The sequence below is a fragment of the Prinia subflava genome, chromosome 8 (assembly GCF_021018805.1).
Source record: "Prinia subflava isolate CZ2003 ecotype Zambia chromosome 8, Cam_Psub_1.2, whole genome shotgun sequence".
Classification (NCBI taxonomy): Eukaryota; Metazoa; Chordata; class Aves; order Passeriformes; family Cisticolidae; genus Prinia; species Prinia subflava.
In genome coordinates, this window is record NC_086254.1 from 1,749,726 (window position 1) to 1,773,111 (window position 23,386).

Here is a 23,386-nt window from a genome sequence, read left to right on the forward strand (position 1 = left end):
GGAAGGAGGAGGCATAAAAAGCATGTTGGGTACGCAACTCCATTAAAATCAAAACTAGCTGGGCTGCCTGATTTGCTTATGCCCTTCTAAAAATCCCATAGGAAACTTATTTATATCTCCAGACGTCCAAATGCCATCAAAAAACCTTGCCCTTCAGAATTCACATGATTCGGACATCTCAAGATTGTATGTCTATTAGGAAAATTAACTGTAGTCTTCTGTATTGTCTGGGTTTAAAAATCCATTCCAAGCTGCTAATGCTGTGGCTAAAGTTTTATTATAGAAGTTGCTTAACTAGGCACATATTTTCAGTTATATATATTTTCCCTTTACTTACAGAACTCATAGCACTTCATTTATCCTCCTGAGACTGTTTGTTCAAATCATTCTTTTACATCCTTAGCCACTATTCTACCCCAGGGACCAGCTACAAGCTTTTGCCATCATTAATTTTTTATTCAAAGAAACAGCTAGAAAACCTGTTAAGGGAGGGACAAGGAGAGAGGGAAAAAAAGGAGGGAAAGAGAGAGAAAGAGAGAGAAGGAGTAAACGTGACACAGATTTTGCCCAGGCCACCTCAGCTGGCCTCCTCCTTCACTGGGACCTCATATTCTTTCTTGCACCTCTGAAAACCTTTCCCAAATGCTGTTTCCCCCAGCTGGTAATGATGTGCCCTGGTGCAGAAGGCCCAGCTTTGGTCTCTGCAAAGGGAAAGCACCGACTGTGAGCTCCTCAGATACACAGATCTTGAATTTATATACGGACACAATGAGAAGGCTAAAAGAAACATCTAAATAAAGGTGTGAAATACCTACAACAGAGACAGAAAGGGTTTGCAATAAGCTGAAATGGGAGCATGCAGAAGTTCCCCTGCCCAGAGGGGGCCTGGCTGCCCCCAGCCTTTTTGTAGCACCATCAATTCATTAGCAGAGCTGTGCCTGAAAACCCTGGCCCTGCACCACGTGTGTCCACTCATTACCTGTGGGCCTCCAGTGATCATCTGCTGGTGAAGCACTACAAACATACCTGGCTACTCTGACATACAGAGAACCCAGAGAAAATGAAAGGAGGAAATTGCAATTCAATTCAGTGCATATGGAGAATAAAGAGCCATAGTTTCATATGCACTGGCTTATCCTTCCCTTTGGTTTATGTTAAAATATATACAGTATTAGCTGCCCTTTCCTCTGGGGAAATGAGCAGCATAGGTAATGGAAACCAATAAAGAACTGTCATGTGTTACTGCAATCTATCTACATTTAGGTGATTCCTGTTCTGTCCCACATCTGACCAAGGGGGAAAAGCAATTGTTCAAACGAAACCAGGTGACAAATCCTCCCAATCATTTCTTCCCTTCACGTCTTCACAATCAGAACTCTGAGCTGAAAAACCACAAAGATATCCCAGCATTAAGCACTTCAACACTCCTGGGAAATGCTTAACATAAGGTAACAAACCCACAAAGGATCCCACGTTTCTGAGAGGACATCAGATGAGATCTGGCTAGCTACTGAATATTAAAAGATACAGACAAACCCCCTGCAGATGGATTTGCCATAGCATAACCCTTCTTATGACAGACCACAGTGGTTACACTCCCATCACTTTCTTTCAGACTTTTAAACTACAAGAGATTCATGTTGGAATGTGCATAAAGAGGTAAGGTGCTGGATTTGTTAGGAGCAGGAGAGATTTGCTCTGCCACAGACAAGTGCAGTTCATGAGATGGATTGCAGGTTTTACTTCCCTGCCCATCACAGTCTCTTCCCTGTTAACTGTCCTGACACCTGAGCAAGGGCACAGAGATAATTTTTTATCCCAGATATAAAAATGGGGCAAGAGCAAACATGCTCAGGTTTTCAATCAGGTCTTAGCCAGGCAGTCTGGCAGTGTGACCTGAACTGTGACTGTCCAAGGGACACAAATGACACAGCCCTGGCAATTCAAATTTCAGGAGCCCCTCCACTGACTGCAAATTAAAGGAAAGGGTCAACTTCATTTAGCACTGACTTCTGTCTTCATTTCAAGCTCAGAGGATGCACTTGGGCTAGAGCCTTAGCTGATGCAAATCAAGAAAGCTCAGTAGCAATCAGTGTTGGACTGATTTATAACAACTGCAAGTCTAGCCCCTTACAAGGTCAATATTAGCAAAAGAAAGAAGGGAATGTGATGTACTTACTGTGGATTTTAAAGTAAGACACTCCACAGTGGGGGAAGGAGCATCTTACATGGGAATCTTTCATTACGCGTTTATGGTGGTGGGAAATCACACACACTAGAATATGAATCTGTAACTAATTAAAGTAACTAATTAAAGAGCTCTTCAAAATGTGCTTTATCTTGAATTCCCTTTTTCCTGCTTCACTGTTTCATTGTTCTTCATGTCCTTAGAAATTTATCCAAGTCCTTTAGGCAGCAATCAGTTAAATAACCCTATGGTGCTTTATTGCTCAGCATATTGCTGGAGCCTTCTGCCTCTCAGTCTCGTACAAATGTGAATTAGTGTTTCTGCACTTGTGAAAATGTGCTTAGGAGTTTTATTACACAGTGATTCCTGCAAAAAGGTGAAATAAAGTATCTGTCACTACAACTGGTTCTCAGTTGGTACTGAAATTAATTATTTCCACCCCTCTCAATTATTCGCCACCTTTACTGAAATCCAGAAAAGTGCAGTAGCTGGTCATTATCTAAAAGAGAAAAAAAAAGGCTTTAAAAACATCTACAGATAAGCATGAGTGCCTCCTGCTAGAGGATGTCTTCCTAACTAGTTCTGATATTTCAGGTAAGTGGAACCACTTGTCTAATTAGCTGTGGCCTGGAATCTTTTTCTGCTGCTGAGTCCTGAGTAAGCAGTCACATAAAAAAGCCCTGAAGTTCTGAAATGAGAATCCCTAGGAAGCCTCATTTGATTGATTTACTTCACTTTCATGGCAGAGGTAAAACTCTCTGGTGTGACACAGAGAAGTCAGTGCTGATGCACAGTCCTGACCAGCTGAGCTGCTGCAATGGCCACATCCCAGCCTGGGAGGCACAATCTCCCTTCTGCAGCACCCACCTGATCCAGCCATCCCTGCTCACCTCTTCCACAACACAATTTAACTGAGATGTACGTGTGAAAGGAGTTTCTTTGTTTTACAGCACAAGTTCTTGACATGAGATTGAAGCCAAAGCCCAGGTTACCTTATTTTTCCCAAGTATGCAGACTACAGTTTATAGTGATGAGAAATTTGAGATTAAAAGAACATGGAAAACACAGAAATGACTACAGCTTGTATTTTGCTTTTATGTCATATCCCAGCTTTTCAAATTAAAAACCAGTCAAAAAAGCCCCAACCACTACAACAATTCTTTGCTATTCTTTTTGTAGTTATTGGCAGTGTCAAAAGTATGAGATCACACATTCAAAATTGTTCTCCCTCACCTGAAAGCAGATTGGCACCTTTGCCATTGCAGAGATCCTCTTCCTATTAATAAAAAGGCAATTTCTTTGGGTAACAAAGCCATGGACTTCTGGCAGTAAGCCAGGAAGCTTAAAGAGAAACCTTGAATTCTGCAAACATAATAGACAAGGGACTCGGCTTAAGAAAAGATTTCATCTATCAACTAACAAGAGGCTGGGGTCATGAAGTAGGGTATTCTTTATACTTGAGAAACCAAACTAAAAGTCTTAAAAATGTACAAGGAAATGCTGGCTGGAATGTTCTCCCTGTGTAACAGGCTGAGGCTTCCAGGAAGCTTATCATTCCTCCTGACAGTCTGACAGGACTGTGTAATACAGAAGTTTAGCAGTGTGGGCAGGTTAAATTATACTAGGCAGGAGAAATCATTTCAATGTGAATTGAAGCGTTTACTCTTGTCCACTTCCAGCTCCAGCTTGTTATTCTCTGCAGCCCACAGCTTCATGTTTTTAGCAGAAAAGCTTCATTTTGAAGTGGATGTTATACAGGGGGTGCTTTGGTTCTAGGATTTGCTGTTTACTCCCAAAACATCCTTAACACACCACTTAACTGTGACTTGGTTTCTGCTCATCTAGTAATTTTCTATGTATATTTCTAAATATTATTTTACATATTCTACATATTATTCTTTAATGTATTTAGGTGGTATGGAAAATATTGTGGTAAACAGATTATATATTGAGCAATTTGGTTAGGGGAAGTTTTGACTAAACCTCAGTGAATTTATGTAGAGAAAACAGTCTTATGAATAAGAATGAACTTCCAGAAAAATGTGCCATTCTCCTGTGAAAAAGGGCAGAGTAAAGAGCATTTTCAGCTTCAGTCCTTTATTCCTGCTGGAAAAACACACAGCATTGCTAAGCTCAGCCTCCTCAGCCTATTTCATGGAGTCACAGAGAGGACTCTGATTTTTCTCCCTGTCCCAGGAGTCCAAAGCATCAGCTTTCCTTCTTTTCCAGAGTGATGCAATCCGCCCCACAGCCCAGCCCAAGTGACACAGAGCCCAAATCTAGAAAGGAAACCAGTCCCTACACCACCTGTGTTTAAAGAAATACCTACAGAAATACTGCTGGACTCGTGTTCCTGGAGACTGTGGCCATTCTGAGCTGTGCAGCACCAGCTGGAACTGGAGGATCTTTAAGGCCCCTTCCAATCCAAACCATTCTGTTTCCCTCAGTGTCTGTAAAGCAGAGTGACCCCTATCCCCAATGGAATTTTTTGTGTCATTAGCACTTGAAAATAAGTGGACACTAATTATTGTTAAATTACAATAGCATTCATACTGAATTACATGCAGCATCTGCATTAGTAGCCAATGGTTCCATTCTGATTAATGTTGCCACAGGAAGTAGCAGGGAGTGTGTAATGATTTGCTACAGCAGCTCACTGAAAGCTCTTTAGTCAGGTTTCCCATTAACAAAAACAAGCATTAAATTACTTAAAGACAATCATTAATTTAAATAAGTATTTTGTAACCATACATATAAATCAGGCACAGAAAAAAAACACAGAAAGTGCCCAAGGTGCCACATCAGCTAAACCCCCAGGAATGCAGAGTGCCAAGTGGTCACGTCTCATTTTCCTGTCCCAGGACCCCCAGAAATCTCATACTGGGCCAAGAATCACAGAATTTTCATACAATATCATTCATTTTTATCAAAAGATTTGTGAGTAAGGATGGTTTCTCTCTGTCTGTCTGCACTGTGCCTAGGCCCACAGGGATTCAGTGTGGATGGGGTTTCTGAGGGCTGCTGCAAGAAGCAGCAGTACAAAAATAGTAGAACATTACTTGGATTTCAGGCTTCTGTTGCCAAATGTCTCCTGTCTTGAACCTTATGTTTAAACTGAGATGGAGCCACAAATAAAGACCATGCAAGGAGCAAGGTGAGAGCTGCTCTTGCTCTTGGGCCAGGAAGGAGAAACAAAAGCTCCTTGGTGATCCTGCAGAAGTGTGATGGAGCTGCTGCTCCACTGCGTTTCTGCTAACACAGGATAACCCCATCTTCAGCACATTTGTCTTTTCCTGGGAGTACAAGAGGCTGTGGATTTCTGCCATATTCCAAACTGCCCATCCCTGTGGTGCCCCCAGCACTGACCCCACCCGGCAGCCCTGCTGTGGGCACTGGCACCATCACCAGAGTGACCCTGGCAGTGTAACCAAGAGCAGGGGCTGCACTGCACACGCCTGGCAGCACCTCCACCTCTTCAGCTCGGGGCACTGGAGGGGCTGGAGGGTTTTACACAGGGCTCTCAGCTCCATCAGCAGTAAACTGGGAAGAAGGATTCAGGAGGGTGAGGGGATGAACACCCCTCACTCTGTGAGGGATGGAGCTGCAGCCACGAGGTTTCCAGAACCATGGACACCACAAAGGAATAAGGAACATGCTCACAGGCTGCTGCACTGAGCTCCTATCAGTGCCTCAGGCAAACCCAGTTACTGAGAATTTAAATGCTTGTGCAGGCCAGGAACCAAGCAGGGCACAGGAGAAAAACATGAAAGAGGAGGCTGGATGGTTCCAGTGCTGCCCACCAGAGTGTGCCTCCCCCAGGGGCACCTCAGTGGGGCTGGCCCTGGCCTGTCCCACACCTCATCCCTCTGCTCTGAACTGCCTGACACCTCTCCTCATCTCCTCTCCTCATCATGATTTTGCAAAACCAACCAACCAAAAAAACTCTAAATGCATTAACAGGAATCCCCAGCAGTGTCCTGGCATCACATAAAAACGCCATCAGAAACCGAGTTTTCTAAATGAGGTTACTTGTAAACATTTGGCATTTACAATCCAAAAGTCACCTCTATCCTCCTTCCCAGTCCTTGGCTGAGAATCTGTGCTCGATGGGCAGCTCTGAGCCAATAAAGCAGGCATCTATCAGCCCCTGAAACAAACTGTGCCACCCATGTGTTGGCAGAAGTTCACAGTTTGAAAATGTTTCATGTCTTACCCATTCCTAGAACAGCCCCTTTCTCTGAGATTATTATAGACTATCACTCATTCTTCAGTTTGTCTAGGATCTGCTAAATGTTTCTCTATAAATTCATCACTTGCACATTCACAGCCATGCATTAACTGCTCAGTTTTTCCCTGAAAGTAAGGAATTTGATATGATACATAAGTCACCATAAACTCCACAGGATTAAGTGAGTTATTGCATCTTACAGGACAACTGGTTCCTACAAATGATACCCTGGAAAATGACATTATCGCTCAGTGATTTGGTTCAATCTGATTGCTACAGTTAATGTAATAACGTAACTCAATTAGGATGCTTTTGTTATGAATGAACAACCTTGTTTAATATTGTCTGCCTGTCCAGAGTCAGCTGAAATGGGATGTTGAGGCAGCCTGCAAAGCTCAGAAATTCAGTGGTGCATTTTCAGGAGAGAGATGAGCATGAATTAGCAAGCCCAGGCAATTTTTAAAGACACAAAGGTGTTCTTGGTGTTTCCTACTAGAAGGAAATTACAAACCAGGCATCTCTGTAATGCCTGCAGGTGAATCCAGACTTTCCACTGAGGTCACAGAGTCAGTGCACACACATTGCCTCATTTCCAAGGCAAACACGTCAGGTTCACCTTCAGCCAATGCCTCCACACTCCCAGCTCCCCAGTAGCTCCCAGTGTGCAGACCAGTAGCCACATCACGGTGTGCCCATGCTGGAGGCCTGGGAGAACCCATCAGTTGTCACATAAATCTGTTTGGAGCTTTTCTTGTTTTCCTGTGCTGCCCTTCTGAGATGCTTCCAGCACATTCATGGAGTTCCCCAGCAGCAGTCAGGGTCAGGGGTCAGGCACTCTTGCACATCTGCTTTTCTAAAAACCCACTCTGTGACTCGTGGAACATCTCTGCCTCCTCCACCCCACCCCAGAGCCATCTCCTTCCAACAGAGAACCCAGGGTTCACTGGAGGGGGACAGAGCAGGCAGAGACTTTGGGAGAAGGGGTTCCCTTGGCTGGCAATGCCACGGGGGAGGAGGGAGGGAGAGGTTTTGCCAAACCTGCCCTGGATTAACAGGAAGATGAAAGCCCAGAATGATCTTTACTCTGCTGGTACCTGCAGGCCCATCCCTAATTCAAACCACGTGTTCCTCTCTTGACTTCTGCCCCGTGTGGGGAATTTCTGGAATCCAAGACACGGTAGCTGTGTTATAGCACTTCCAGGTCCACAATACCCTGCCTGAGCCACATGGAGAGAAGTATTTAGAGAACCAGCACGGTCCTTGCTGGAATCCTTCTCAATTCAACTGTGCATGCATTTAATTTCCTGTCTCCTTGTTTTCAGCCTGTCCTTGGATATGTTTGTGAGAAACCTGAGATGGTTACATGTGTTGTGGCCTCCAAGACTATTAAAACCATGAAATAACTGCCATAACTTTGTTCTATATGTATTTTTTTCTTCTCTTTCTGAAGAAACCTCCAAAGAAATGTCTCACCTTCTCAGTTCTCAATCCCAAGCCTTTTTCTTTTCAAGGAAAAGTGAGAACAGACATTCAGGAATGGGCAGCATGCCTCATACATGATTATAAAACCTGATTTCTTATGAAAAACAGATGTTATTCAAGAGCATGAAGTGTAAATGAGTATTAGCCTGAATAACATATAGTCCTTAAAGAACACTTTGTATAAGCTAGATATGTTTGGCCATGGCCAAACTCCAAGATCCACAGATTGGATTTCTGTCTGTCTGCACACACAGAGATCATACGTGCCCACTCATCAATACCATTAACACACCTCCAGAGCTCAGATCTAACCAACTGCAGCTCCATGGGCGTGTGGTGGTCACAAGAGTTGGGCCAGCACCTTTCAGGACACAGATTTCCTTTCAGGACATCTCATCTTTTACGTGAAAGGTGTACAGACATCTGTTCAAAATAACACACACAACTTCTCAATCTACTGAGAGATTTCAGTTCAAACATTCTAAATTAAGTTTAAAATTCTCATCTTTCAGGACAGAGAGAGCATGTGGGCACATGCACTGTGTGCAGACACAGACACACATCTTCCCTGAGTTGAAATCACAACTTGCTACGTGCAAGATCACAAAACCACTCTGTGATTTCACTCACTCTGCGCCAGTGGCACCTGAAAGTGAAATCTTGCCTGGCATTCCCACGTACACCCTTCATGGAACCACTTTGATAAAAGTTTTGCTACATATAAAAAAAGAAGATGTCACACTATAAAGTGAACAAGCAAAACTATCTATCACTTGAATGTCTTTCTTACTGTGATCTAAGCTGCTGGGAAGGCTTTAGGAATTTGCATGTTATCCTTAGAGATGTCTGTGAGTGTCTCTTCTCTTTCTTGTACAGCACTGAGCACATCACCAGCTTTAATCTTTAATCTCTTCTTCTCTCCTCCGCTACCAAGAATCAAATCCTACAATCCAGGCACAGGTAAAACTCTTGGGCAGGATAAAGTTTGGCTCTGAGTGTTGCAATTAGGATGGGAATATTTATTGCCAGGAATGTGTTATACCAAAAAAACCCTGCAAATCAGTATCACATCCTGAAACTCGGTCCTAGATCACAGAAACAAAGGTTTGGGCTGGAAGGGACCTTAAAGCTCATCCCAATCCACCCCCTGCCATGGGAAGGGACACCTTCCACTACCCCAGGGTGCTCCAGCCTGGCCTTGGACACTTCAGAAAACGTGGAATGCACCTCGGATGGCAGGATTGAACAGGGAGAGGTGGGGATTCGGGGACACTCTGGAGTTGGAATGGGATGAGCTTTAAGGTCCCTTCCAACACAAACCATTCCAGGACTCTGTGAGCCCCCACAATCTCCCCCCAACAAGCCCATGAGCTGCTCACCCCTATCCCTCTTCTCATCTCACAGTGAATACAAATTCAATGAAACACTTTAAAAGAGAAAACAACAAACAAACAAACAAACCTGAAGCTTTTCCATTCTTCCTCCATCTGCTAATTCACAGAACAACAGAGTGAGGAGAGAGGACACCAACTTGGAAGATTTCAAACACACAATCCCAGCTCACCTTACAGAAACACGCTCTGTAATTATGGATCTTTTGCCTGAAATTATTATAGATTATTAGTGCTGCTGTGGGGAGGAGAGCTTGTGGGCAGCACAGACGTGTGTTGTAGATATTTATAAAACCACCAGGAGGCTGCAATAAAATTATCATGGGGTATATATTATGCTTTTTCAAGAAGCATTTAAAACCACTGCTATGTTCAATTTAACCTCTCCCCCAAGTTTCCTCAGCACACATTTCTCTGTACAGCTATACCTCTAATTTGGAATGTCAATATATATAAACAGACACATTGCAAATAATGTACATCTATATAAACAGATATGTTCAATGAAAGCAAAGTCTATGATTTTCATAGTAGGCATGTGTATACATAAAAACACATGCTGCAAAATAATATTCATGCAGATAAGCTGTGGCTGGTATTCTAAGGTCTTGTATGAGTACAGTAACTGCTTATATAAAAATAATAAAAAAAATTAAAATACTGGGCATAGGTGTGTGCTGCTACAGGTGTAAATATGACTCTGCACATATGCACAAAGCAGAAAACAGAGTGCAACACGAGCCTACACTCATAACATCAGTATTTGCTGCATTTGCATATTCCATATTGGCTGAGCATCATGCTCCATGCCTGTTCCACATTTAACACGTGCCATTCCACAGCCCTGGTTGCTTTTTGCTACCAGTTTGAATTTTCCTGCAATGGTTTTATTGTTACCCCCACAAGACAGCCTGCAAATGACACTTTTAAAACCCCGATGGCTTAAAAGACGTCTTAAGACACTGATGTGACAGTGCTGGGACCCTCGGAGGGGCACCTGTGCCCACCTGCCCTCCCCTGCTCCAGCTGGGCATTGTTTACCCCTGCCAGGAGCCGGGCTCCAGCCCTGGGGAGAGCAAAACCTGTTTGGGCCCTTGACATTGAGTATCCTTGGTGCAGGAGTCAGGACCTCGGAGTATCCATCACTGCGGCTGCCTGGAGGCAGGCTGGAGCCAAGGAACTTGCCTGAGCAGCTAGTAAAATTTTAATGCACTCTGTAGTGTGGTCATGTCATACTCAGTTATGGCAAATAATCCCAGATGCCTGCAGAGGTAAAATGGAGCTGTAATGTGCTTGCCTCCTAACCCGAGCTGACAGCAATGATGTACGACTACCATTAGCGGAAAATATCACTTCAACTAACCCATGATCCAGCTCCGCTAAGGGTCACATTATCCATGAGGAACAAATTACGCTCCCAAAGTAAATACAAATTTTCGACACGAAATGGGTACCAAAAAAAAAAAAAAAAAAAAAAAAAAAAAAAAAAAAAAAAAAAAGGAAAAGGGAAGGGAAGCGGGGAGGGGGAGAGGGCAGGAGCACAGGCTCCCTGTGACAAGGCGCTGCCGAGTGGCAGCGGTGACAAAGGACGGGACAAGCGCGGCGCAGGCGGCCCCACCTGCGAGCGCAGCATCCTTCAGCAAACGCGCTCCGCTCGCTTTATTGCCGCTCTGACTGCGGGGGCCCTCTGCGTGCCACATCAAATGAATAAAAAGGAGCCTTATCTTCCCTCCTAATGGGCCCTAAACAGTAAGAAATACTTGCTGATTGCCGGAGCCTCGCTAGCAGAGAAAGGCTGGGTGATCTTTCACCCCTGGGGCAAGTTTAAGGTGCGGCGTTTTCCAGAGTTAAAAAGACAACACCTGTACAAATACGCAGCGTAAATCGCCCTGGTGGGAAACGTCCCGGCTTTGCAGAAATAGTTTTTGGAATAATACTGAGGAATGATTTCTCTAATCCTACCCTTAGCCAAAATAAATATATGCCAAACAGTAAGACAGCAGTATCCCACGACCTGAAGTAATTGGTTAAATTGGGTTCTCAGCCACTGTTTCCCCTCGTTTGCCAAGCGTGGTGGTTGGTACCCGCCATCCAAGGAGTTTTCCAGCTCCCTCATGAGCAATGCTTTGCCCTTCCAGGACCAAAGAGGGGCTGAATGTCCTGACAGCCTCTCAGGCTTTATGTGCCAGCCCAACCTATCCCCAGAACCCAGAGAGACCTATCTGAGGGCAGGATCCCCCCAGCCCCCGGAGCTCCCACATCAAAGCCCACATTGCAGCCAGAGCCCCTTCAGGAGCTCCTCTCCAGTGGTTCCTTGCTGTTCCCTGGCTGGGAGAAACACAACCTAAGGCCACACACCAATTTCTTTCTCCTTCTTACTAGACTGGAGATGACACAGTTCACATTTTCCTCTAAAAACCATGCCCAATCTTCCTAATCCTGCACCTATGGTTGAGAAGTGTAAAGAACGAGATGAAAAAACCAACCCAATTCTGATGGCAGACCCTTCTTTCAACAGCTCAATAAATGCTCAGAGTTCCCTTTATGACTGACGTTTTTCAGACTAGGTAAATTGTAATTTATTATTTATACTCCAGCAGTGCATAAACACCAAATGGGAACCCTGGCAGGGTTTTAAACCATAAGAAGAGTAGAGATATTACTGTAGCACTGCATGGCCGTGGTGGTTTAAATGTAGCTGGCTCCCAGCTGTCTCTCTGCCACAGCCCTGGCACCATCCAGGGGGATGTTTTCCCCTTGAAGAGCTACCCAAACTCCTCCTTCCCTCATTCCTCCCAGGGGTGAGGAAAAAATATCCCAAATACAGTTTTGTTTCCAAGCACTCTACTAAAAAAAATCCCAAACTGTTGCAACTGCTCCCATGAGAGGGGATTGCACCTGCTTAAAAATTTAATATATATTACATTTTTATGTAAGATGGCATAAAGCAATTTGACCACCGTTTAATCCATTTATGATAAAGCTTTTACAGAACACAGAGAACACAGCCCTGTGCAAAGCAGCTGCCTACTTTGACCTTCTATTTTCAGCAGGTACTGGTGGGGGTTGCTCTGGGTTCTTCCTGCTCCCCTGGAAAGGACAATTTGCTGTGTCCTACACGTGCTTTGGAGTGAGGAGGAGATGGAGCAGCTCTGCCCCAGCTGAGCAGGATGCTCTGTGCTTTCAGCAGAGACATTCCAGGTCTGCAGGGCAGGAGGAAACAGCTCCTGAAGTTCATGACCAACAAACTCTGCATTTATCCTGAGCTGTGGACTGACGTGGTTTTAGCAGGTCCTTCCCAAGTTCCTCTTAGGTTTATCAGAGCATTTATTGCTACCTAAATCAGTGGAGTTTGCAAAGTTGGAAAGAACTACAAACACACACACACAAACATATAAACACTTGTTTGTGTGAGTATTTAACCACCAAACACTAAAATGCAGCCTGTGCAATAAAGTGGCAGACACACATCTGCCAAAATGCTACTCCAAATTGTCTCTCCAGAGTTCCACACACAAAATAATTGGCCAAAAGTGCTGCAGAAACATACAGAGGGTGCAGGTGTGAATGCCTTGGTGCAGATACACACAAATAGCCATCCCTTTTACCTGGGCATAGCAGGTATTTCCTGTGCCATTCTTTGGTTTGTACCTGATTTAAAGAAATCAGATGTGTCAGCATTATCATTAAAAGCAATCTGAGCCAAGAAAGATCGTTCTTCAGCTCTCTTAGTGCTTTTAATGGCACAGTACTTTTCTCTTCAAAGAAGAAAATTTTCATTCAAAGAGAAAAATAATGAAGCAGCAGAGTCCCACCAGCACAGGCTCCCTGGCCAGCACAAAAGCCTCTCATCCTAATCCCAATCCCTTTGTTATTCTCCCTCTTGAACAGATCCAGCACGTGGAGACAAACACAGGACTAAGGCATCAATAGGGATGGTTTTTTTAGGCTGCACATCCCATCAAAGTCCAGCCAGGAGCACCCTGCTCTGTGTACACTGCAAAGCAGCTCCCCTGTCAATGAAGTATTTTCTTAAGAAGTGAAAAATCACTAAAGTGCCTCAGATTGAGCCTTTACTTTTAAAATTAAACAGAGTGGTGAGAGGAGATGGTGGAGATGGAGAATAAAACAGGATCTCATTTCTTACTCAGTCTTTAGCACCTGACTTCCTTATAAGAGCTCTTTGTATGTCTTTTCCAAACAATGGAAGATTTCCTTTGATTTTCAGATGACAAACTTTGTGTTTGTACTTATGTTTTTAATATCTTATTAATTACCATGGATTTAATTTTAAAGATTGTATTGAGATGTCAAAAGATAACACAGTTGCACTTAAATTTGTCAGCTGTGCAATAGCTCGCCCTAATTTTAGATTATCAGCTCTGGAGACCTGCTCAAAGAGTAAGACTGACAGACTTTTTAATGGAGAAAATCTGGGTTCCCCTGGGATCCATGCTTTTTTCTGATTCAGTAAGAAATCCCAGTGGCACTTGCTGAAAGGATCCCAGGATGGAAAATGACATCTCTCGAAGAATTAGAGCTTCTCACTCTGATGCAACGCTTCCAGATATATTCTCCCTCCAAAGACATGCCTGCTACCTCTTCAGGCTTTTCAGCAACAGGAGGGTGAAATGTCTACTTTGAGTGCTCCAGTCCAGTCCTGTGTGTCAAACTGAAGTGAAGGAGCACGAATCTATATAAATAGACAAATTATCCACCCAAAATATGTCATTTAAAATTGAGATGCTGACACAGCCTTAGCTACAGCACCGCTAAGCAGGGGCTGCATCATTGCTTCAATTAAATATCTTTGTTTCTTCTTCCCGAGAAACCTCTGGAGAAACGTTGAGGGCAGACACAGACAGAAAGGGGCTCTGTCTGCCGGCTCCCAGCTAGAGGCTGGGGAGGGTGGGTTGGAGGCACAGCCAGCCCCTCACAGAGATCAGGGATCAGCCGGGATTTACGCTGATAGCACAGAGCCAGGTGAGGGGAAAGGCCCAGGCTGAGGCAGTGCCTTTCCCTCTGCACCCCTGCCCACCCAGGCCCTGCTGCTGCCTTCCTTCTGCTGCCCACAGGGAACCAGCTCAGCCTTCAGCCTCTCCATCACCTTTCCTGATACTCATCTGCCACACTTCATTCAAAGGCTCTGGTCCACCTTTCTGGATTCCAGGTTTTAGTTATTCTAGCAGAAATATGTGCCTATATTCATTACTTCTACCTGTTGTGGAACTCCTGTGGAGGATCAGTGGGGGTTTGCCCTCAAAAATCCTAAATGAAGCAAAATTTCTTCCTTTGAATTTCTGAAGAGCGAGTGCAGAATTGCTCTGCAGCAATTAACCCCGCATTCTGTACACAACAGGGTATCAAAATCTGCAAGGGATAGCCCTAAAGAAAAGCAGAGCTCCTCTTCCCAGAAACATTTCAGGCCAAGCTGTGTCTGGTGGGAGGGGCACAACTCCACAACCCTCAGAACACACTGAGCGAGGTCCAACCAAGAGCAATTTGTCAATTCACTGCTAGAACAGCTCCACAGCTGGAGGCCAATATCATTGTGATATAAGGCATTTGGGTAAATGATCCTCAAACCTCTAATCCTGCTGAGCACCCCCAGCTCTCCTGGTTATTAATGAAAACTGAGGATGTTGGGCACTACTGATGAAATGCTCCCTTGGACAGGAGCCTCCATCCTCGCTTCTCCCAGTGCAGTGTGCTCACAGGAACTTTTTGTCCTAAAAATGTTATTTCATTTACAGCAGGAATTCAAAAATCTTCTGGGTCCTATTGAAAGAGATCTAAAAGATCCTGCCTGTCTGAAGAAAAGAAGTTTCTACTTGTCAGTTAAACAAAGGAATAACGCACAGCCTCCTTTATAGTGTGTACTTTACCTGTCATCCAACAGCCCATTATCACGTCACGGCAGAGTGCACTTTTCTACAGGTCACTTTGTTTAAAATGACATGGATAATGCACATGTCAGCGAGCTGACAGTCCCCACCGTCCTTCAGAGATAAAACCCAGCCACGAGCGCCTGCTCTTATCTGGGGTACATGCCTTGGTCTATCATCTAAGTCAGGCAGAACATGATTTCTCCAGAGAGCGCTTTTTTCATTTCCTGATTTTAAGAAAATCAAATAAGCACCATTTGTCTTCATCTGAATATGCTTGACCTGCTCAAATGATGATGTCTCGCATTTTATAACAGGCTACATATGCTGAATTCAAATTAACAGCAGAACAAGGCCTTTAGATCTCTGCCTGGGCTGCCAGCACAGCCTGAATAAATATGCCAGGGTGAGCAGTCATGTCTCAGAACTGGGCCTGAGCTGGAGAGCTCCAAGATGGGTCTGGTTCTGACATTGGAAAAGCACTAAACTTTTAGGGATATTGGGTCTGCATCTAATCTCATTTCATTAAGGAGAAGACAAAATACAGATCACAGAGATGAACTACACATCTGGATTTTCAATCCTGCCCACACATGTACTGGGATATTCTGTGTGAGGTACAGTCTTGAGTCTCTCTTGTATTGTCTTGTGCAAACCATCCTGAACCAGCATCCCCCCTCCATCTCCAAAAGCTGCCTCTGCCTTTTAATACAGGAGTGCTGCAAGAGAAGAATTCAGTGAAACAGGCAGAGGTTCAGCTCCATAAATGCTGCAGTGACAGGAAATTACACTTTTAGTTCTGGGTGCCATAAACATAGAAGCTGAAATTCAGTTTATCATCTTCCCCTGCATAAGGAACATCCTGAAAATGAATAATCACTTCACAGGATGGAATGTAATGGTAATGCATTAAAAATTCATATTGAAAAGTGCAGGTTAATATTCTGTGCAAAAACCCAACAAAACCTCCCCTTTCTGTTGTCACACTGATTAACTCCAGTGATTAGTTCCCTTATGCAAGGAAAATCATTGCATTTCAAAGTAAACAGCAGTTCTTTAACATAGTTAGAAAATTATTAAGAAACATGAGGAAAAAATCCTCTACTTGGGAAAAGAGCTGAAGGGCAAAGCTTTGGAAGTTATACACAGAATGGTTTGAGACTTTCCTTGGCTTCCTGTTACACCAGCCCTGTAGAAAACTGATTAAATTCATGGAAGGTGATTTCTGTACTCCTTGTTTCCCCCTGGATTTTAAAGCATATTTGCACTTGGCTGCTGGATAAGCTGCACACCAGCATGGTCACCTCTCCTCTTCTTGGCCTGCCTTGGAGCTGGTTAACAGAACCACTCATAAAACTCTAACCAGTTCAACATTATTATAGGAACAATATTTTCGGACATTATTTTACCCTCCCCTGACTTCCATCCCCCAATTTATCCAGGTAAAGAGGAGGCAAAAGTGATTACATTATCAGAACACCCCTTAAAGCTCAATATACAAATAAAAAACCCCACAAAATCCAACCTGGAAATAAAGAAATTAGACCAGTTTTTCTGTGATGATTATTTCAGTTTTGCCAAAGAAAGAAGGTTAGGCTATTCACAACATAAAATAGTGGATAAAAATATTTATCAGTATGGACCAGTTCTTCATTACTGTTAGTCTTCTAAACAATAAGCAGAATCAGAGACCATTTCCTGACTCTTTCAGCATTAATTTTTCCCCTTTCCAACTTAGAAACTCAAAATCATGGAGACAGTGATCAGCAAGTTGTGTTACTTGACTTAATGTACAGTTATCAAATGTTATTTCTAAAAAAATAGATATATCAACCATAACACTTCAGTTGGGGTTTTCAGGCCCTTGCCTGCAGAGAAGCACAACAGGCACTAACAGTTGTTAAATAACTGTGAAAAACTGCAAATGTGAGGGTTGCAAACAGACTCAGCTGCTGTCACAACTTCCAAGGGGAAGTGTAGCCATGGGAAGGGTTGGTAGTGAGACTGCTGTTCATAAACAACCCACACAGACCATGGCATCATTATGCTTAAAGATGAATTGTGCAGCCTCCAAGATATTCATTAGAATTCTCCTTCCTTGGAGGTCTATCCTAAAATTAAATTAGAGACAGAGATTTTCTTTGTATAGAGATGCTTTAGATTAGTCCAAGAAGAAACTTTGAATAAGTAATAGATTAAGAGGAAAAAGGGAATCCAATAAATTAGTTTTGCTCCCATATTGATTTTCTTTCTTACCTTTTCTTCTTGATCACTGTCGCTGTCACACTGAAAGACAAAAAGAGAAAAAACACAGGTAAGAGAAACTTGCTACAGCAAAAAAGATAAATATTGCTGTGAACAAGATGGGTGATCCATTCATAAATGCTGGTGTCACATCTGGCACCTTTAGGAACAAGCTCAGTTACTGAATGGGAGGAAATTTCCCCCACTGCTGTTGCAGAGGACACATTTTTGTGTTTGAATGATGCAAAAACTGCCCTGCAAACACCACAGGCCATCAGCAAAGCCCTCTGCCAGTTCAGCTCAGGGCCACAGGAGCTGATGGGGCACACTCAGACTCCAGAACTGGATCAGGGAGGAAGAAGAACAGTCTTAGAGGGCTGGTGTGTTTTCTTTGGATGAACAGAGTTCCTCCTGCTGGCTGCCAGTCCATCAGCTCCAGGGCTCCATGGAGATGCTCAGCTCTGCCCAGCACAAAGAGGAGCATTTCCAAGGCTGTGTTCTCCAGAACACATGGAAAGGTCACACTGTGCCTTTGCTTATGGCTGCTGAACTAAAGAATTCAGAGAACTCAGGGAAGCAGGAACGTGCCACAGTCACTGACTCCCCAAGGTTCTCTGGGAGTAGCCCAGATATCACAATTTTACAAAATGCTCAATGGCAACTCTAGAGAGTTTTGATATTTATCCAGTGCCATTGCTCAGGTCTTAAATAAGTTTTGCTATTGTAGGACTAGAGCAGGACTAGATCACTCAATGTTTCTTAAAGACAAGCATCAGAACCCAAACCACATTTGCATTTGCTAGAAGTACAAAAGCTGTGTTGGAAGCAGGACTCTTGGAACCCTGGATTTCACAGGTTTGATCCCTCCCACCAAATCCTGGGTACCTGCACCTCCTTCTGTGGGTCTGTTTTGTTTCCATCTACAGCTGCAGGATGGAGGATGAGCTCTCTGTATCACTCAAGACTGAACTCACACCTCAGCAGCTCTCATGGCAAACATTTCCCAGGAAAACATCACCAAACAGGAGACCCAGGCTTTCCTACCCGAGGACCAGCTGAATGTCAGGTTCTTACAGCACTCAGTTAAGCTCTTTATGTATTTATATCATGTTTTTTGCATCTTTGAGTGTTTTTGTAAGACAACCAAATTGCTTTGAAATTAGTTCTATTTTGTGAATTCCAAAGGTTAACTATACAGTGATATGGGAACTGACAGAGCCAAATACTCCCACAAATACACATATTTGATTTGCACAAATCAACTCATCTTCTGTCTGTTGTTTAATTATAACTCTTCTGTTTCACTGGCTTTTCCCTTGTCTTCATCAGTACAGGGGGTCAAAAGGTGCCTTCCTTACACCACTGAGTTATACACTAACAAATTAGAGCTGAGAACTATTTCTAGGTATTTTTTCAACTAATTTTAAATGAAGGAAAGATTAGATAAAATTACAATCTCCTTGCAGCTGATTCCAAATAGAAAAGGAAGTGAAATTTATTTAATAACGGAAGTGATTTATATAGCACTAGTTGCATCAATTTTGTACCAGAGTATTTACTCTGGTAACAAATGAGAAGAAACACGAAGATAGGGGGCAATTTTAGCTTTAATTTTGAAAACCTCACATGATGCTGGAATTAATGAAGAGTCCACTTAACTGACAAAAGGGAAGCATTTCTAGGACAGCATGGCACTGTATAAAGTACTCCTACCTTACCCCATAAATATAATGCATTCTGACTTCAACAGTGCTGCCTGTATGAGATTTTGGTATGAAGGTGAGCAAGACCCTACATTTACAAAAAAGCAAATGTGCCCATGGATTTTAATCAATGAAAATCATGGTACAGAATCAGAGATCTGCCTCCAGTGCTGGAAGGGACCCACGAGGATCCTCCAGTCCAGCTCCTGGTCCTGCCCAGGACATTCCCAAGAATCACAGAGCATGTCACAGAGATTTTCCATTTACCATTTCTGCTTCAGAACCATTGTAAAAATTCAGTTTTTGGGCTCTGTCACCTTCTCCCCCTGGATGGCCAAAGCCAGGAGTTCCCTCACCATGAGCTCCCCAGGATCCATTATCACACCTCAGAGAGCAAAGGGGCAGTTGCTCCATTTGTTTGTGTCTCTGCCCACCCTTCAGGCAAACTCCAAGTTTTGATCATACTGAACCTAAAAGTGAAAGTAAAAGGGGCAAAAGGTGGATGTCTAAGCAGGCAAGAGCAATTCCCTTGAGCAGCAGGGTTCAGAGGGTTCAAGGTGCCACCCACTCCTGGTGCTGGGCACATGAGGTGTCCTGTGACCCAGCGGTGCTCAGAGCACTCTGCAGCCTCTCCTTTACCCCAGTTTTAAATAATTTAAACAATCTCTCCTCTGCTGTAGTTTCTACCGGCTCACAAGCTTGGAAAAGCTCATGGTTTTTGTGTTCCCTGCAGTGTGGAGGTACCTGGGGAGAAGAGAACTTGCCAGCGCTGACATCTGAATTTGCCAGCAGAACAGTTCCCCACACCCGAGTGAATCTGCAGAGCGCAGTCGGTGGGAGGCCATTTCCACCACAGTGTTAAACCTCCCAACCTCCTGCTCTCCCCCAGCCCAGCTCTAATTTCAAGGTCTGCTTAGTTCCACATGCAGTGATTGCTGCTGTACCCGAAGCACCTCGTCCCAGAGCTCAGCATATGGCGAAGGACGCGCTGCCGTGTCCGCGCCGGCAGCAGCGCGGTGCCAAGGCCATTCCCAGCTCTGCTCCCGTCCCGGCGTGCCAGCAGCGAGTGACAGCTCCGTGCTGGGCCAGCACGGCCGGGGCCTGCCAAAGCAGCCTCTGCTGCACGGGGCCCACACGCTGCCATTCCTGCTGCTGAATCCCGCACTGACCCGAGGGCTTTGCTGGGAGCTCGGCAGGAGTGCCCCGTCCAATTTACAGCTCCAGCCTCCAGAGCCCTCCGTGCCAGCTGCTGGCAGGGACGGATGATGGTCAAACCCCTCCAGTGCATAAATTATACAAAGGCAATAAATGCACTCAGCAAACAGCTCCTGATGTGTGGCCAGCCTGGCTCTGGGGCAGCTTCTGCCCTGCCACAGAGGGGCTGGGCACCCCCTGTCCAGTAGGGCTGTCCTGGGCCAATGGCAGCGTTCTGTGGAGCAGCTGGATGCAAGGAGAAAAGCAGGGAGAGCATGAAAGGGCTCTGAGCACTGCTCTGGGGTTGTACATCTGTGCAGCACCTATCTGTGTGTGTGTGTGTGTGTGCAGGACACGCTCTGCACTGGCACGTTCTGCACACCCGCCCATCAGAGAGCTTGTGTGCAGGGCTAATGCCAGAAAGGGAGAAGAAAGACGTTTGCCACTCAGGCTGGAAACAGAATTGGAGCGACTGCATGTTGTCCCCGTGCCTGAGGGTCAGCCCAGGCACTGCGCTCACACACAGCCAGCCGTGCTCTGATGTGCTCATTTACATTTCTGGATGCGAGTTCTCCCCAGAGGTGCTAAAGCACAAGGTGTTTCCATCTCCTGCAGCCTCACTGCTACCCACGGCTGGAGAGCACATTTTGGAAACCGAAGCTGACAACCGTGAAGTTGATTATTCAGAATTACTGGTCAATTTGAAGGCTCGAGTCTACACTGCTCGCTCAATTCCTCAATTCCTCCAGCATTTCCTTACCTCCCAGGGCCACAGGAAGAAGTAAAATGATTTAAGTGCTTTGTGGTTCTCAGAGCGCCAGACTGTTTTGGAATTGAAGCCATGGAAATACTTTGTACTGGCCTTCTGCTTTGGGCTGCGTTTCAGTATTTGTGTCTATTACAAAAAGCTCATTTTTCGGTGCTCTCCCGTGTCTTTTGTCAGGAAACCATGGCTCTGTGCACAGGCTGCCTTGGAATATTCTGCAAATAACTGGGAATCCAAACTATCATGACCTGATTTTTGGATAACTGCCACTAGCTTCACTGGAAGCTGAGAGTGATAATGTGACAAATCAGGACAAGGAGGCTGCAGACACATTTTACACCTGAACAAACAGAGGCTTCTTGCTCTGATTCTCAGGCTCAAGGCACTTACAGTCCCCACTCTGAACACAAGTTGTGACTGATTACAGCCACCCCAGGCCAGGCTTCAGATGAGCCCAGAGCCAAATTGCCAAATTTGCTGTACACAAGCCCCTGGCCAGTCCTCAGCTCATGCTGGGCACAGAAGTGAAGTCCAGATGGGCAGAACTGCTGAGCACCCACAGCCCCCTGGATGGCCAAATTTTCACATGCACGTGGTCCCAAATGCTGTGAGAGCTTCTCAGATCACAGGGAGGACTCTGCAGAATGGTTGTTTTGTGCTTCTCAAAGTCTTGTCCTGCCCAGAAGGGACTCAGCAGTTTTCCCAAAAGACCTATGGGACTACCAACAAAATTCAAAGCAAGTAAAGCTCACACAAAATTATATTCCTTGATAAAAATCTTACAGGACATATGGAAATGCTAAGGGTGCTCCTAATGTCTATATAATTGGGGTAATAATGAGACCAGACCGACTGTGATTTGCACAAAGTGTCCATAGTTATCACTGAAACTGTTCCAATCCCTTAAATAACCAAAGCCACCAGCCATCACAGCACCTGACACACACACATACACATGTGCCAAGTGTTCAAGCTTCCTTTTGCAGTATTTCTGCAACTTCCTGCTCCAGAAATGCTAATCACAGTCAGTGACCCAAAAACTTGCATTTTTGTATGTGTGATGCAGTCAAAATTCAAATAATTATCCCTAAAATCAGGCCCAGGTGACGAAGAAGACATACAAAGTCAAAAGATCTCTGCACCAACAAACCAGAAGCTCTTTCTGCCCCAGCCTGACCCTGCTGAAGCCCTGCAGTCAGCCTGGGCCGTGGCTGCAGCAGATGCATTCCCTGCAATACAGGGTGTGCACACACAGACCTGCAGTGGAAAAAGAACTTTCCAATCCCCAGCTGAGGCATAATTGCTGCTGTGTTTTTTAGAAGAAAAGGGAAACTGAAGATCAGGCTAAAGATTATCTGCACCTCCCCAATCCTCTGTCCCAGGCGGAGAAAGTTAAAATGCACAGCACATCTCCCACAGCACCCGCAGAATGAGCCTGATCCCAAAGCCACGTTTCAAAAATCAGACACCCTATGTGGTGACACCTCTAATTTGAGCCCATTTTAATAACTTGAGAGAGCCTGGTCCAAATCAAGCTGAGTAAAGGTCTGTGCCACCTCGCCAGCTCATTCAGGCTGAAGCAACACCATGGATTTCTCTGTACTTTGCTGATTGAACACATTCTTGTGCAAAAAGTGGCAATCATTGAATATCTCATGTACAATGACATTGAGGAGGGCATTGTTCTCTATTCTGCTCAATGGACTTTGCTGGAACAGCTATTTCATATCTTGGAGCCATTTATCATTGCCACCAAAGGAGTCAGAGCTGCTGCAACGCCGGCGCTGAACAAAGTGATTCTACTCATCTGTCTGCTGAAAAGAAATCTGAAGAAAATGAGGGAAAACCCAGACCTCAGCCTGTTCACACTGACATTTACAATATTCTTGTCCATCTCTCCACCAATGACAAACTGGCAGCCCTGGAAAGGGCAAAGATGGTATTTTAGCTATACAATTAGACCTTTGCTTCCAAGAAAAAAGGAGAAAAAAACATCTCCTAGATGAAAGGAGACAGAGACAGGGAATAAATGGGCAATTTTCTAATTGGTGAAATGGAGACCAGCAGAGTCACAAAGAAACCAAGAGCAAGAATTTCACTTTTTTCCTTCCTATCTGTGACTTTGCTGCAAGTAGCATTCAGCACGGAGCTCCTTGCCAAGGAATCTTATATATATAGCATCTCACAAATTGGTAAACATCACAGTCTGCTTAGCAATTCCTCACCATTATCCACTGCCATTCACTGTAAGGAATGGCTCTGAAACAGAGATGGTCTGGGAAGTTTAAGGTCTGCTTTCTTAAAA

At 44.5% G+C, this 23,386-nt stretch overlaps 1 protein-coding gene across 9 annotated transcripts in view; it reads right to left on the reverse strand.

Moving 5' to 3' along the window:
- Window positions 1–23,386, reverse strand: part of AUTS2 (activator of transcription and developmental regulator AUTS2) — a 777,204-nt gene that overhangs the window by 219,400 nt on the left and 534,418 nt on the right. For all 9 annotated transcript variants that reach the window (XM_063402372.1, XM_063402375.1, XM_063402371.1 and 6 more), the window contains one exon: window positions 17,431–17,460. In XM_063402372.1, the coding sequence (XP_063258442.1) occupies window positions 17,431–17,460 (30 nt within the window). The remainder of the gene's footprint in view (window positions 1–17,430; window positions 17,461–23,386) is intronic.